Source organism: Leopardus geoffroyi, chromosome B2 (assembly GCF_018350155.1).
Source record: "Leopardus geoffroyi isolate Oge1 chromosome B2, O.geoffroyi_Oge1_pat1.0, whole genome shotgun sequence".
In the NCBI taxonomy this organism is placed as follows: Eukaryota; Metazoa; Chordata; class Mammalia; order Carnivora; family Felidae; genus Leopardus; species Leopardus geoffroyi.
In genome coordinates, this window is record NC_059332.1 from 125,658,838 (window position 1) to 125,675,431 (window position 16,594).

General features: G+C 45.1%; 1 protein-coding gene across 1 annotated transcript in view; it reads left to right on the forward strand.

Moving 5' to 3' along the window:
* The window catches only part of HECA (hdc homolog, cell cycle regulator), a 52,284-nt gene that overhangs the window by 22,191 nt on the left and 13,499 nt on the right, over positions 1 to 16,594 (forward strand). Inside the window, exon 2 of the mRNA XM_045499829.1 lies at positions 15,180 to 16,220. Within this exon, the coding sequence (XP_045355785.1) occupies positions 15,180 to 16,220 (1,041 nt within the window). The remainder of the gene's footprint in view (positions 1 to 15,179; positions 16,221 to 16,594) is intronic.

Here is a 16,594-nt window from a genome sequence, read left to right on the forward strand (position 1 = left end):
GTCCATAGGGGGCTTATGAAAAGCTCTGTTGTATCTCTGGGGCTCTAGAAGACGATGCCCACGGGCAGGACTGCACACATGCCCAGGAAACGCTTGAAACCCTGTTCTCACCTCGGGCCTTGAGGCTCTGCACCAGCAGAAAGTAGAGGCTTAAAACAGTTGTAAACCCCCGAAGCATGGAAGACATGTGCCAGCACACACACAGAGCCCTTTGCTGAAGGGTGGGAGACTTGTTCAAGGCATTTAGGGAAGTCTCTCTCCAGTGTTTAGCTCCGTTATCACTAAGCAACTGAGCAGAGACCTCAGTGGCTGCACAGGACAAAATACAGACTTCATCGAATTAGTCCAAGAAAAGCACTAAACAAACAATCAGCAATAGCAACAACAACAGCGACAGCATGTCCTGTGAGGAGAGGGAATCTGATTTTCAGAATTGCCACCTTATAGTTTTAAAGTGTTCAGTTTTCAACAAAAAAAGTGTCAGATAGGGGCGCCTGGGTGGCTCAGTTGGTTAAGCGTCTGACTCTGGGTCTCGGCTCAGGTCATGATCTCACGGTTTGTGAGCCCCTGCACTGACTCCACGGAGCCTGCTTGGGACTCTCTCTCCCTTTTTCTCTGCCCCTCCCCTACTCTCATGAGCTCTCCCTCTTTCTCTCAAAATAAATAAAGAAACTTAAAAAAATAAGGTCGTCAGAAATATTAAAGAATGGCTTATGATCTTATTCACCCCTTGCATCCCCTATGTTCAACTCTGCACTGGCCACATAACAGGTGTCCAAAAACATTTGAATTGACTTGGATTGATTAGCAGGTATTTGTAAGTAGCTGATTTTAGAGACCCTATGTATTTTCTTTCTTCTTTTTTTAATGTTTATTCTTGAGAGAGAGAGAGAGAGAGAGAGCGAGCAGGGGAGGGACAGAGAGAGAGGGAGATACAGAATCCGAAGTAGGCTCCAGGCTCTGAGCTGTCAGCACAGAGCCCAACACGGGGCTTGAACTCACAAACCACGAGACCATGACCTGAACCAAAGTCAGACGCTTAACCAACTGAGCCACCCAGGCGCCCCTGTGTATTTTCTTTCTTCTGTAGTAAGTCTTTAACCCTAAGACAAACTCTGGTGTTTTTATTACATCTCCTAGAACATGATCCTTATTAAATGACATTTTTAAAAGCCATCCATTTGCCCAAATGTGTGTTGATTACTATCTTGGAAAATTTGAAGGCTCTTTAGGCAATTATATATAGTAAATCCGCTAAAAAAACGGACTTATTTGGAGACCAGATCACTTTGAAATATTTCCTATGTGAAGTTTATCTTTATAGTTTGAATTTTTAAAGCATTTTGAGAATATAACTATTATACTTTTGTTTTGCAGATGTCCAGATCTCTAGTGACCTATAGTCGTCACATGTTATTTGACTTTTTTTCTTTCTCTTTCATTCATTCATTCATTCATTCATCCATTCGTTCTTTTATTTTAGAGAGAGCATGAGCTGGGGAGAGGGAGAGAGAGAATTTTGAGCAGGCTCCATGCTCAGGGCAGAGCTTGACTCAGGGCTCCATCCTGTGACCCCGGGATCATTCCCAAATCAAGAGTTGGATGCTCAACTGCCTGAGCCACCCAGGCTCCTTGACTTCTTTGTTTAATGATTCTGAGGATTTTGGTGTGTCAGACCTAGTGAATTGAGTTAAGACTACTTATCAGCACATGGTGATTTAAAAATCTGGCCTCGAATCCATAATATTGGCTGATGACAGACTTTTACAATTTTCATGATCAGTTGTGATGGTGGAAGAAATTCAGGGTTGTCGTGTACTTATTGATTCATTCCAGGAGTACAAAAAAGGAAACTGGAAATACTGATATCATCACCTCTGTGCATACAGTGTTATCAATATTTCCTGTTTCCAGATCTCATTTTGCATATTTTTCATCATCTTTTACTCCAGTGTCTGAAAAAAGATGAAGTAGACCTGTAGACTGGCAAGCCTCAAAATCCTGTGTCACTGCAAGGAGAAGTTGCTGCCCGAATTTGCACTGGTGCCAGGCAGGGAGGCAAGGGCTGATTAGGATCTTCGAGAATGTGGTCAGAATTCCAAATGATGATGACAGGTTCCTGCAGCAGCTGATGCTGAGCTGGCCAACATTCAAAGAGTGACGCGTGAAAGGGGAACCCAGAGAGTAAGCAGTTGTTTACTGGCATTTGTAAACAAGGCCCCAAATGACCGGGGTTTACAATGATCATGAAGTTAAAACTGAATTGTTAAAGGACTTGGTTAGCCAAACCATAATTCTCTTTTGAGGACTAGTTTGGGTTTATAGTAAGTTGAAGGCCCTTGTCTTTTCTAGTTTTTGTTTCACGATTTTCTTTTTGTAAGTATATATGAACACCACAAATCTCCAATGAAAGAACATTTTGGGGTTTTCACTAGAGCAAGTAAAAGTAAAGTGCAAGATTTTTTTTTCCCCCACTGTGGAAATCATATTCCACGTAGACAGGTACATGTGTATAAAATTACACGGATAAGGTTATATCCAGTTATTCGTAGAAAAACTCATGTACATATATGAATGTGTGCACCTGCTTTCTTTCTTCCTGTCTATCTGTCTGTCTTTTGTAGGCTCCATGCCCGATGAGGGGTTTGAACTCACGACCCTGAGATTGAGAGTCGTATGCTCTACCGACTAAACCAGCCAGGCAACCCGCACCTTATTTTATTTTTTATTTATTTTTTTTTATTAATTTTTTTTTTCAACGTTTATTTATTTTTGGGACAGAGAGAGATAGAGCATGAACGGGGGAGGGTCAGAGAGAGAGGGAGACACAGAATCGGAAACAGGCTCCAGGCTCTGAGCCATCAGCCCAGAGCCTGATGCGGGGCTCGAACTCAAGGACCGCGAGATCATGACCTGGCTGAAGTCGGACGCTTAACCGACTGCGCCACCCAGGCGCCCCAACCCGCACCTTATTTTAATTGACATCTGTTATAAACTTATTTTTTCTTTTAATTCTTGTATATTAGAGTGCATGTATCTATGGTTAGTTTACCAATGAATATGACTTTTTCTTATTAAAACAAGTTGCCATTATAATTGCTAATGCCATTAATGGAGACCAGATAACCTCAATAATGTATTATTCTCCCCATAAAGTTGTTACATTGACACTTTTTTTTAACATTGATGTTTCTTTTTTAATTTACTTTATTTTTTTAATGTTTATTTTTGAGAGAGAGACAGAGCGTGAGCAGGGGAGGGGCAGAGAAAGAGGGAGACACAGAATCCAAAGCAGGCTCAGCAGTCAGCACAGAGCCCAACACAGGGCTCGAACTCACAGACTGTGAGATCATGACCTGAGCTGAAGTCAGACGCTTAACTGACTGAGCCACCCAGGTGGCCAACCTTGATGTTTCTTTTCTTTTTTTTTTTTATTAGAAAAAAAAATTTTTTTTTAACGTTTATCTTTTTTATTTTTGAGACAGAGAGAGACAGAGCATGAGCAGGGGAGAGGCAGAGAGAGAGGGAGACACAGAATCAGAAGCAGACTTCAGGCTCTGAGCTGTCCGCACAGAGCCCCATGTGGGCTCGTCAACTGCAAGATCATGACCTGAGCCAAAATCGGATGCTCAACTGACTGAGCCACCCAGGTGCCCCCATTGATGTTTCTTAAGTAGCCATCCCAAGAGGATGAGATTGGAATTGGCTGGACTCCTCTAGTTGTCAGTGGTGATGTGTTTCAGGACTAGGTTCAGATTATGTGGCCACATCTTTATCACTTGTCATTTCTCAGTTCATTGCACTTTTTCTGCCTCTCCCCATAGATCTAGTTTCCGAGGTAAATTTGGGACTCTCCTTTTCATATTTGTAGGACATGAATTCCCGGGTTTGATAGGTGAGGGAGGAGAAGGGGTGCAGAGGACGTAAAGACCATGCTCTTGAGAAGAGCCAAGTGGAGACAAGAGTGGGCCCACAGGATGCCAGTGCCCAAGAAGTCTAGCTTTTGTGGTTAGAGCCAAGGAGGGGACTAGGCAGGGTAGAGTTGGGAGCTGTCCGAGCCCATTTCACCACTGTCTCAGTTTCACCAGTGAGGCTGGGAGCAGGTGGGTGGAGGTGGGGGGAGGGACATACGTGGACCAGGTGGACCGAGGCCTGGGTTGGCTGGCAGAGTAGAGTGACAGGAGCAGCCCAGGCTGTGTCTGAGAGAAGAGAAATGATGAAATGGGAATGGGTGGAGGCTTGAGTATGGATAGTAGGGTCTGAAGCTCCGGGAGCTGAGCCAAGGGAAAGTAGAGAAGAGGTGTGCAGTGGATGAGGTGAGTGGTTCAAGGACAGAGAGCGCTTTTGCTTGTCCACAGGGTGCTTCTCTGAGGAGTGGAGTCCAGGGCATGGCAGAGAGGATGGCCCTCCTGAAATGTGCTTTTATGGGACCCATGGGGTCAGTGGGTCACTCAGGCCTCCCCTCTCCCTTTGCACCCTTCTCTGGTTGACCTTGGCAGGTAAGGCGGGAAAAGGGCGCCTTGGCACCTGTCAGGTACAGATTTTAATATATGTTAGGCAAAACTGATTGGAAAGTTAGGAAACAGGTGGCGAATGGGTTTATCCTTTTTGATCACTTATATTCTTCTTCCTAAAATAAGGTGGTTTTCAAAAATACATGTAATGCTAGAAGGTAAGTAATAAATGAGAATATTAGTACCAGGGACGATACTATTAGGAAAAATAACCAATGTCCTGAGTCATTATAAGAGGTAGGTCACAAATTTGGCTTCCATATTTTTTGCACACAGAAGGAGGAAGCGAACAGAAGCAGTGCTGTACTCCACAGCGTCCGTCAGATTAAAGAAGAACAAAAACAGTCACTTAGTCACTTCTAAAGCACTATAAAATACTGAGCAATGGCCATGACAATTATCCTTTTGTAAATAACAACAACAACAACAAAAATTTACTAGGCTCGCTCACATCATTAAAAGCAGTCTGTCCAGAGAAGGAAACAGTGTGGGCTAGGTAACGAACTCTGTGATCCCTGGCTTCACTGAGGGTTAGCTTTTATCTAATAGGAGTCTCGTACCCAAACGCCTCCAGAGTCCTGGCACGAAGAAGTAGGGCTGGAGTGCAGTCCTGGAAGACCTGGAGAGCAGGAGATGCACCTAAAGGCATTTGGGCTCATATTCCGTAACAAACAATCCTGTACTGGTTTAAGAAGTCACACTGCAGGCCAAAACACACCACAGGAACTCTGATCTAGAGGAACGTGAGGACATCATCCAAGAAAACTTTCTTAAAAATTGTTTCTCTCAGCTGAGCTTTTGGAAGATACCGAGCAGCAATGAGTTGTGGGTCGTATTCTCTGACGGGTACCTGGTCTGCAGATGACCCATGCTGCCAGTTAATCATGCAGCTATATTGTTTTGGACTTGGTTGACAGACGAGGAAGGAGGTAAAGCCATTTGTCTTTTTAGCTGAGGCCACTGGGAATCGTAGGGGAGGAAAACTTTTCCCTTCTTCCCTTCCGGATTCTTTGTCTGACCTAATAATTAAATTGACATAAGACGGATTAACAGGAGAAAAACAAATTTAATTATGTATTTATGAGAGCCACACGAAGACATGAGAGGCTTTCTGACAGGCAATTGAAGTTTATATGCCACTATGAGTTAAAAGAGAGTAGATATAGGAGTCAGGGACTTCAGAGGGGAGGAAGACAATTTACAAGAAGATGGGAAGAGCAGATGTTTGGTAAACAAGTGTTTGCCCTGCAGAGAGATCTTTGTTGTGTGTGTGTGTGGGGGGGGGGGGGCGGTGGGGGGGTGGGTAGTCATCTTTGGTAATACCTCTCCTCCTGGTACTGGCTCCCTGTCTAAATTTTTAAGGGGGGGGGAGGTAAAAAGCTCTTCTTGAGTCTGTTTTGCCTTGATTATCTTAAGCTCTGGGGTGGCCTGCCTTGAACCACATCAGAATCTAGAGGTAAGGGGAAAGGACCAATTCCACTGTGGCCTTTGGTCTCCAGGCACCATGTTGGGTCCACCAAGAGAGAAGAGATAGGCCATCATTTTGGGGATGCCATGCTATAACTTAGGTGGTAAATGGGTATCACATATAAAAAAATTTAGGAGTTTTGATTATGGCCACATTTTGAATATTTGTGCTGGCAAAGGAGAGCACATTGACCAAGATAATCAAGTTCTGTGGTGTTTCAGAAGAGCAAGGAAAATTCTTAAAATTGGAATAAAGTACTGAAGGATGACAGGAGGTCTTTTCTGGGGTCTTTAGAAATGGGATTGTTTAAAAGCAATCTTCTGAGTGGGAGAAGATATATGCAAATGATATATCTAATAAAGGGTTAATATCCAAAATATATAAAGAACTTACACAAGTTAACACCAGAAAACCAAACAATCTGATTAAAAAATGCACAGAGGACCTGAATAGACATTTTTTCCAAAGAAGACATACAGATTGCCAACAGACACATGAAAGGATGCTCAACATCACTAATCATCATGGAGATGCAAACCAAAACTGCAATAAAATGAGAATATCACTGCATGCTTGTCAGAATGGCTAGAATCAGGAAAACAAGAAATACACATGTTGGCAAGGATGTGGAAAACTGTTGGTGGGAATGTAAATTGGTACAACCACTGTGCAAAACAGTATGGAGGTTCCTCAGAAAATTAAGAATAGAAATACCATATGGTCCATCAATTCCACTATTGGGTATTTACCAAAGGAAATGAAAACACTAGTTGAAAAAGATAACCTGCACCCCTATGTTCATTGAAGCATTATTTATAAATAGCCAACTTGTGAAAGCAACCGAAGTGTCCATAGAGGAATGGGTAAAGAAGATGTGGCATATTATATATATATATGTATGTATATACACACACACACATATATATATACACACATATGTGCCATATATGTATATACATATACATATATACATATGTATATATGTACATATATATATATATATATATATATATATATATATATATATATATGCATACAGTGGAATAGTAGTCATAAGAAAAGGTAAGATCTTCCCATTTGCAACAACATGGATGGACCTATAGGGTATTATGCTAAGTAAAATATGTCCGAGAAAGATAAATGCCATATGATTTCACTTATATGTGGAATCTAAAAAACGAATGACTAAATGAATCTAAAGACCAAATAGACTCTTAAATACCCAGAATAGACTGGCTGCCAGAAGGGAGGTGGGTGAAGGAATGGGTATAATTGGTGAAAGGGATTAAGAGGTACAAACTTCCAGTTATAAATAAGTCATGGAAATGGAAAGTATAGCATAGTCAATAATATTGTAATAACTTTGTATGGTGATAGGTGGTTACTATACTTACCATGGTGGTGAGCATTGAGAGTTGTATACAATTGTGGAATCCCTGTGTTTTGCACTTGAAACTAATAGAAACATTGCACGTAAATTATACCTCAATAATAAAAGAAATGGGATAGTTTAACGCTTGGGCAGTCTCTCTGCAGTTACATACAAATACGCTCCTGCACGTACATACATACTTAACCTGGAGTTGTATTCCCATTTTATGATACTGTGATTTGGTTCCAAGAGCTCGTGAACCTGCCTTTCCTCCAGGGTGAGTGTAGGCAGTACATGTAATGCTGTGTACTTCTCTGTGGTCCAGCTCCCTCTGTGATCCAAGCAAAAGAAAGGCAGCCTGCTCATTTATTGCCTAGTACAGTGTGATCCCATTATATGCAAATTAAATTATGCAAATTCCAACTAATGACAAATAATATTAATAAAAGATTCACATGATGTGCAAAATTTCAGTGGATCCCCTCCCCCAAATTATGTACCAAGCTATGTCATTTTCAAGCTGGCAGTTCAACTGAATTACACAAATGTTTTGGGGTGCCTGGGTGGGTCAGTTAAACTTCCCACTCTTGGTTTTTGGCTCAGGTCATGATCTCACAGTTTTAGAGTTCAAGCTCCACATTGGGCTCTGCGCTGTCAGCTTCGAATTCTCTCTCTTTCTCTTTGCCCCTCCTGCATGTGTGCTCTCTCTCTCTCAAAATAAATGAACTTAAAACAAGTTGCTGTTATAAAAAATAAAAATGCTTTGATACGCAGTGGCATCACCTTTTCTTACAAACAGAAATACCTACTAACCCTTGGCAATATTATGTAAACTTTTTTGTTTCTTTTTTTAATGTGGACTCTTTGTTTATAGAACTGTTTTCGGGTACCTGGCTGGCTCAGTTGGTAGAGCATGTGCCTCTTGGTCTCAGGATTGTGAGTTTAAGCCCCACATTGGGCATGGAGCCTACTTAAATAAACTTCTTGAAGGATTTTAATGATATTTATATTAATGATATTTATATATACTTATATATATATCAGGATGTATAATGATATTATATTACATTTTAAAGTGATTATCATACTTTAAGTCTATCTTTGAAAATATCCAGGTGTGCTAATATTGTACTGAAAAACACCCTGAAAATTGGTGACTTTTGAACAGAAATGTGATAAAACATAGTATGATAGGCCATGTCAATTTATGAGATACAGCTGAGAAATATTAGAGATAATGCTGATATTAAAAAGCAACAGTAAAGAAAAATAGAACACAATGACTGCAGATTTATGTGTTCTGAGGATGCATTCCCCACAACCTTTCCCTTAGTTATGGGAGTTCTTCAGGGACACATCCCATGAATCAAATGTAGCCATGCTTTATGAATCCCTGTTAGCTAGGCTTGGAAAAGATTGCTTAGGTAGAAAAATTACATTTAGCAAGATACTTACTTGTCTGACAGGGAGTAGAACATCTTTAAAGGGTTAGAAGAAGGAAATTTTGCATCTGTTTCTTCAAGACTTGCCAGTAAACCTTTAGTGAATTATTTTATGCATGCCACCCTGCTTTGTTGTGGGGAAGAAGTGCATTTCTTGCCTTATTTATGTGAAGGAGAAAGAAGGATGGTCTCTTTCTGGTTGTAGCTTTGCGCTAAGTGCTTTCAAAGTCCTTTGGTTTTTACATCACATAATGTAAAGTGATAGGGCTTCTAATAATTTCTCAAATTTAAATGTTGGTTAATAAGTACTGGGCACCGTGTGAACTGCTTTAATCACTCACTTAATCCTCATGGCACCCCTTTGAGATAGGTACTGTTATTTGTGCCATTCTACAGGGAAGAAGACAGGAGCCCAGGGAGGTGACGTGATTTGCCAAAGATCTTAAAACTATTAAATTGCAGAGCTGAGAGTCAGATCCAGGCTGGCTGTCTCCAGAGTTGCTTTCCTCATTGACCAATCTCTGTGGCCTCTCAGGAAGCTGGAGATGAGGATCCTCGCTTCAGAAACTTCATACGCTGAGGGGAATTAGCTCCAAAAACAAGGGGATGTGTTCCCCTGAAGAAGAATTATTGTATGGAAAAGATACGTGTAGTAAAATAGTGGTTCAGAAACCCTGCGGTTTGTATTTGGTAACTGCATGCTGAAAGACGGTAGAATAGATTATGGGAAGTTTGTAGAAGTGAGGGTGAGGGCCAGGCTGTACCCTGAAATTGGAGTCCCGGGATGAGTCTGGGAGGCCTGTTGAGAACAGTGATCCCCAAGGGTTCACCCCTCACCCCTTCCCCGTCCTTCAGCTCTTCTGTCACCACAGAGTACTAAATCTGGTTGGGCCGTGCTTTCCTTCACCAAGACATTAATTGAACAGTATGATTTTCATAGTAGTGGGCTTACAAGGATGCATGTGACCAAGTCCCTACCTTAGATTTTGCCTGGAGAGCCTTGTGTGACTTCAGAAGACCCTCCTCACTCACCCCGCTGCCCCGCTGAACTCCCCACCTGTTTGTGATGCTTGCAACTATTTTAAGAGGGATGAAACATTTAATTTTACAGTTAAAAAGCTGACAGTGGCAATGTCTGTCTGGTTTATGGGGCTCCAGTTAGTGTGGATGGGTGTGTCGAGGCGTTTGGGTTTGTTGGGCAGCCAGCGTAGATGACTACCGTCAGATCCTTCTCTTTTAATAGGTGTGGGAGCACAGAGACCTGCCTCGGGTGGGGGGTGGGAGACGGGATACCAGATGAGAAGGCTGGGAAGAGTGACAGACTTTACCCAAGTGATGTCACCTAGCTAGTTCATTGTCGAGACTTGAAACTACTTGAGATTTTTGCCCAGAATGAGGTGATCCCTGATTATTTTCACTTGGGCAGGGAGAAATTGCAGCTGAGTCCTGAGTATCTGATGATGAAGCGGTAAAAATGCACTGGAGGGCTTATATACATCGTGTAAAAGCAGTGTTGACTGCATGAAGGAACAGTGCCCCGTATTCCTTGTCCATCAGACTATCCCAGCTTTAGACTGATGTCCTGAGGAATGTACGTGGCTTGGGCCCTCACTGAACGGGGGTGGGGTCCCTTCTTCCCTCTCTCCCTTTAAAGATTCAGTTGTATCAGATCAGTCTGTAATATATTTATACCTTCACCTTTGTGGAATTCCTTTTTTTTTTTTTTTTTTTAAATTTTTAACGTTTATTTATTATTGATAGAGCATGAGCAGGGGAGGGGCAGAGAGAGAGAGGGGGACACAGAATCCGAAGCAGGCTCCAGGCTCAGAGATATCAGCACAGAGCCCGACGTGGGGCTCAAATCCACAAACTGTGAGATCATGACCTGAGCGAAAGTCAGATACTCAACCAGCTGAGCTACCCAGATGCCCCAGGAACTCCAATTCTTAAGAGCTAGGAATTTTGTAAATTTAGAGACCACTTTCATGAAGCAATCCAGTGCATGTCTGTAACACTGTCATTTGTTATGGGTGTGATTTGAACACTGTGCTATTTGTTAGAGTTCTGAAATCTTTCCCTGTCTGTTTTAGTTACCTGTAAAACTTTGGAGATTGAAAAAGAGACATGGCCTCATTTCATTTCCTTACGTTCTGAACTCCTTCGTGGGTCCAAAACATTATTGGAGCAGTTTGCGTTGAGTTGTGGAGCCAGAGGCACAGGTATCCAGTGGAGGTAGCAGGAAGAGTTGTGGCAGAACTGCGAAGAGAGCCTCCACATACGTTTTAGCGTGAATGAGGGCAAGCATCTTTGTTCTCTCTTTACAGAGGAGGAAGCAGGAAACTGCCCCACGTCAAACAGCTAGTTACCCAACCCCCTCGCGCATCGTTCCCAGCTGCCTTTCCAGTGTGGACAGTGGGAGGGAGAGGGCAAGTCTGAACCAAGCCTAGAAGGAAATCGTGTCTGCATGCAGACGCCAGCCCTCCGTGGCTTCATCGGAAGGCTGCGTGAGATGTGAGAAGCCTGTCCCAAGTCCTTGCGCAGGACCCGAGTCTCACCCTGGTACTCACCCTGGTCCCTGGAGCCTTGCCGTGGGGCTGGTGGTGTGTAATGTTTGGTCTCAAGCCCTTGTCTTTGTTTTGGAGGCCCAGCCACAAAGGCCACATCGGAGTGGCTGAGATGTAAACGAGCGTGCTGGCAGGTTGGAGCGGGGTCTCTTCGTGGCAGAGCCGCGGAGGGGAGATTGTGGGCGAGCTCAGCTGCTGCTGCGGTCGGGGTGGGGCAGTGATGGGGAAGAGGGGAGCTGTCCGGCCTTCTCTGATCCACACACACCTTTCTGCCAGAGGGCTCTGCGTTGAGTTGCTGCTTCTCCCAGCTCCAAAGACGCGGTTCGTACGCAGGGCTCAAAATTGCTTCCATGATGTATTTGTGGCTTTTCGACAAAGATGTAAATAGGACTTTTCTCCTCTTAATCTACCTTCTTTAATGTGGAAATACTTTAAAGAGAAATATCAAGCCAGTCTTGGCATTTAAAATTTAAAACTTTGGATGTTGTGAATGCCAAGGTATAGTTAGGCCATTCTTTGATTTCTTTCGTCCTGGGTTAATATCACTTTGGCTACTGCTATTACATTTCAGAGGCATTCTCTCCAAAGCTGTTTCTCTGAAGGATAGATAAAAGCAACTGAACTTTGTTTAATTGACTAATTAACATTTTAAAGGACACTAAAGGTCACAGCCCAGGGGACTGCAGTTAATTTTGCCCAGTTTACAGACCATTTTTCTACTTCATCTCAGTGTGCTTCAGTATTAGGCCTTTCTCTCTGTGTAGGATTTCGGCTTGCTCTCTTCCTTCCCTGCTTGTTGGGTTGGGTTTCTTTTGCCAGTGTCATTTTAATGCAGCTTCATTAGCACAGGATGTGTGCAAGGCCTAGGCCCAGTGGTGCCAGGAACACAGAGGTAAGAGGCATCCTGTCTGAAGTTATCACCTGGTGGGACCACAGTGGGGACTCAAGTAAGGTTCAGACCAGACTGTGGTCGGGAGGGGGTGGTTCTGGTGAAATCAGTGTCTAGAGGTGGGCCTTGAAGGATGGGAGGAAAGGGAGAAGGTTTTCTGTGTGCCAGGCCCTGCTCTAAGTGCCACTCGTGTGTTGGTATATTTTGTCCTTACAACAACCATAGAAAGTACATTCAGTTGTTACCTGCATTCCGTACAGGAAATTAAGACAGAAGTGACTTGTCCGGGAGCATGCAGCTCAGCAGTGGTACTGCTGGGATTCTAGCTTGGGCAGTCTGGTTGAGAGTCCATGCTGTGAATTGCTACACTAGGCTGGTAGGATTTGGACAAATGAAGATTAAGGATTGTGGGCTCCTAGGCGGTAGATGGGGGAACCACAGTGATCAAAGGAATGGAGGTAGACAAGTTGGGTAGGGCCTTTGACCGACGCCTGGAGTTCCACGCTGAAGGGGAAGATTGTAACACACGAGTGCCATAGGCTGTATGGGTGCCATCACCTGTGCTGGTGGAGTGCTGTGTTTGTGATCCAGTGGGCGGGGGTGAGGTCGGGAAGGGCTTTGAGTGATGCAGTTGCAGAGCTCATTGCCTCTCCTACTGTTAAAGCTATCCTGAATTTTTGGCATTCGTTCCCTGAGTAGATATACATGTGTAGGTCCCTACTCTTACTGGCCTCTTCCCATTCATTTCCCTTTCTTCTACAGTTGTACTTCTGGGAAGAGTTTTCTGGAAGGTCATCTGTACTACTATTTTACCTCACCATCTACTCTTCACCATCCACCTCTGATCTGTCCCCTGTTATCCCACTGGAACTGTTCTTGCTAAGATGTCACTGACTGGCTTACTGACCATTCTGGTGAGGACTTTTCAGTCTTTAAGTTACCCAGTAGTTTCCAATGAGGGGCAGTTTTTTTTCCCTCTGCCCACCCAGGGGATAGCTGGCAGTGTCTGGAGACATTTTGGGGCATCACAGTTGAGGAGGGTGGTGTTCCTGGCACCTAGCAGAAATGCTGCTAAATGTCTTACAGTGCACAGGACACTGCCCACAACAAAGAAGTACCCAGTCCAAAATGTCAGTAGTGCAGAGGTTGAGAAACAGTGATCTCTGGGGGATTTCTTAGTCCTCTGTTCTTGTAACTTTCCAGCTGCCATGATAGAATTCTCTCCTGACTTGTCTTTCAGTGAATCCTCAGTTCATTCCTTACTAGGCTCTGTGGAGGACTCTTCTCCTGCCTTTTAATGTTGCCTCTCAGGATTCGTTTCCTCTCCTCACATTCCTCTTGGGCTAACTCCTCAGTCCAGGGATTTAACCTCCACCTCTGGGTGTGTAGCTGCACATCTGTATTCGGGCCCCAGGTCACTTGAGCTCTGGGCTTGTCTTTCTCCACCTCGGTGGCACACAGGCTTCCAATTCAGCAGATCCAGAATCAGGCCAGCCCCAAGTTGTCTTTGTCCAAACCTGCCCCTCTTGTGCTCGCTGTCCATCAGAGTTTGCTCATCCCAGCAGCGGGTGCCATCTTACTGTGCTGCTGCTGTAGGTCAGGCTCTCACTCATGTCCCACACTGTCACCAGGGACTCACGTCTCACACTGCCATCAGGGTAAGCTTTCTAGAACAGAACTCTTGGCTGACCGTTCTCAGCTACAAAAAGATAAAGTCTAAACTAAGCTTGGCATGTAGAACCTTCCTGATCAAGCCCAGCGGTTCCCGACTAGGAGTATTACTGCTTTCCAAAAGGGCCTTTTGAAAATATTAAGGGTGTTGGGGCGCCTGGGTGGCGCAGTCGGTTAAGCGTCCGACTTCAGCCAGGTCACGATCTCGCGGTCCGTGAGTTCGAGCCCCGCATCAGGCTCTGGGCTGATGGCTCGGAGCCTGGAACCTGTTTCCGATTCTGTGTCTCCCTCTCTCTCTGCCCCTCCCCCGTTCATGCTCTGTCTCTCTCTGTCCCAAAAATAAATAAACGTTGAAAATATTAAGGGTGTTGAAGTAACCAGAATCCAGTGGAATTCGTCACTGTAAATCCTATTTACTTGTTAAGAAATAGATCCTACTCTGTGTCACCAAGTTTTCCCTCCTTTTGGGGGGACCTGATTGGCCTTTTGGATGCCTGTGGGGTATGTGGTTAAATAGGGCAGAAATATCTCGGTGTTTCTGCTTTCTGTCCTGATAGCTTGAGGAGAGTTCCGGTTTTCTCCTTCATGACCTGGCGGTGTAATTCTGTGTAGACCAACAATTAGTTTGACCAGACATTCTCCTCTTAGGTATCAGACCATTCTAGGAGAGAATTGGGGAGAGGTAATTCTGTTTTCTAGCTTTTCTGTGATATTCAGGATAACCTAAAGTTTGTGAAAAAGGGCTTTGCGGGCCCTTTTGGAGCTATCACCTGAACTAGTTGGCTAAGTGGCTTCATCATATGACTTCCTAGTTCATTAGAGTGATTCCTTTTTTAAAAGAACCTTGGAACTGCCTGTCATTACACTCACATCTTAGGAAAACCTCGTACTACACTATACCGTTGTAAGTATTGACATACGGCTAATTGCACTGTGAAGGATTTGGACTTTCTGAAGCTTACTGGTGTGTTTTTCAGCAGATAACAAACATCTGAAAACAAATTCCCTCGGCCCAGCAAAACACCAGAAGAGAGTAGTACGTGTTGTCTAATCCTGTCTGGTGTTATTCCAGCGGAGGAAATCTCGACACCAGAAAATTGCACTGTTGGCATGAATGGGCTAAGGTGGGGATGGTAGCTTTGCTCTCTGACCAGGTGCCAGCTGGGATTCCAGCTCCTGTGTGCTGAACCTCTCTCTCTCTCTCTCCTCCTCTCTCTCTCTCTCTCTCTCTCTCTCTGTCTGTCTCTGTTTCTTCCCAGAAGCCCCTTGTGCCACGCCCCTGATCTGCAGCTTTGGCAGGCCGGTGGACCTGGACAAGGACGACTACCAGAAGGTGGTGTGCAACAACGAGCACTGCCCCTCCAGCACCTGGATGCACCTGCAGTGTTTCTACGAGTGGGAGAGCAGCATCCTCGTCCAGTTCAACTGCATCGGCCGGGCCCGCAGCTGGAACGAGAAGCAGTGCCGCCAAAACATGTGGACAAAGAAGGGCTACGACCTGGCCTTCCGCTTCTGCTCCTGCCGCTGCGGGCAGGGCCACTTAAAGAAGGACACAGACTGGTACCAGGTGAAGCGGATGCAGGATGAGAAAAAGAAGAAGTCCGGGTCGGAGAAGAACACAGGGAGGCCCCCAGGCGAAGCAGGGGAGGAAGCAAAAAAGTGCAGGCCACCGAACAAGCCCCAGAAAGGCCTGAGCCATGACCTCCCGCGGCGGCACTCCATGGACCGGCAGAACTCCCAGGAGAAGGCAGTCGGCGCCGCAGCCTACGGGGCCCGCTCTCCCTGCGGCTCCCCTGGCCAGTCCCCGCCCACCGGCTACTCCATCCTCTCCCCTGCCCACTTCAGCGGCCCCCGCTCCTCCAGGTACCTCGGGGAATTCTTGAAGAATGCCATCCATCTGGAGCCTCACAAGAAGGCCATGGCCGGGGGCCACGTGTTCCGAAACACCCACTTCGAGTATAGTCCGGCTGGGTTATCCGTGCACAGGGGGGGCCACTTCGACGCGCCCGTGCAGTTCCTGCGGCGGCTGGACTTGTCCGAACTGCTCACTCACATCCCCCGGCATAAGTTGAACACTTTCCACGTGCGGATGGAAGACGATGCCCAGATGGGCCAGGGCGAGGATCTGCGCAAGTTCATTCTCGCGGCCCTCAGCGCCAGCCACAGGAATGTCGTGAACTGTGCTCTGTGCCACCGGGCCCTCCCGGTGTTCGAACAGTTCCCGCTGGTGGACGGAACTCTGTTCTTGAGCCCGTCGAGACACGATGAGATCGAATATGATGTTCCGTGCCATCTTCAAGGTACAGGTGTTCATTCACCTTGCCTGCTTTCGGTTTGTTACAAGCTGAAAAGCTAACACGATGGGATGGCTCTGTTCTGGCTTAATTTTAACTGTTGCTGCTTTTCGTCTTAGTCAGGTGCTAGGTAATGCTTGAGTATTTCAGCTTTGCCCATTGAGGTGGTGGCAGTGGGGCTGGTTTTCTTCCTTTACTCCGATGTCACCGTTCCAAGTGTTGTTGTCCCGGGGGGGGGGGGGGTAACTTTGTGTTTGGTTCTGCAGTGATTTTGAAGGGAGGATTCCTGGTGTATAGTTTTCTGTAACTGGGAGGGAATTGAGAGTAGGAATTGCATAATTGTGTCACTTGGTGTAAGACAGTTGCCTTTCAAACCTTTG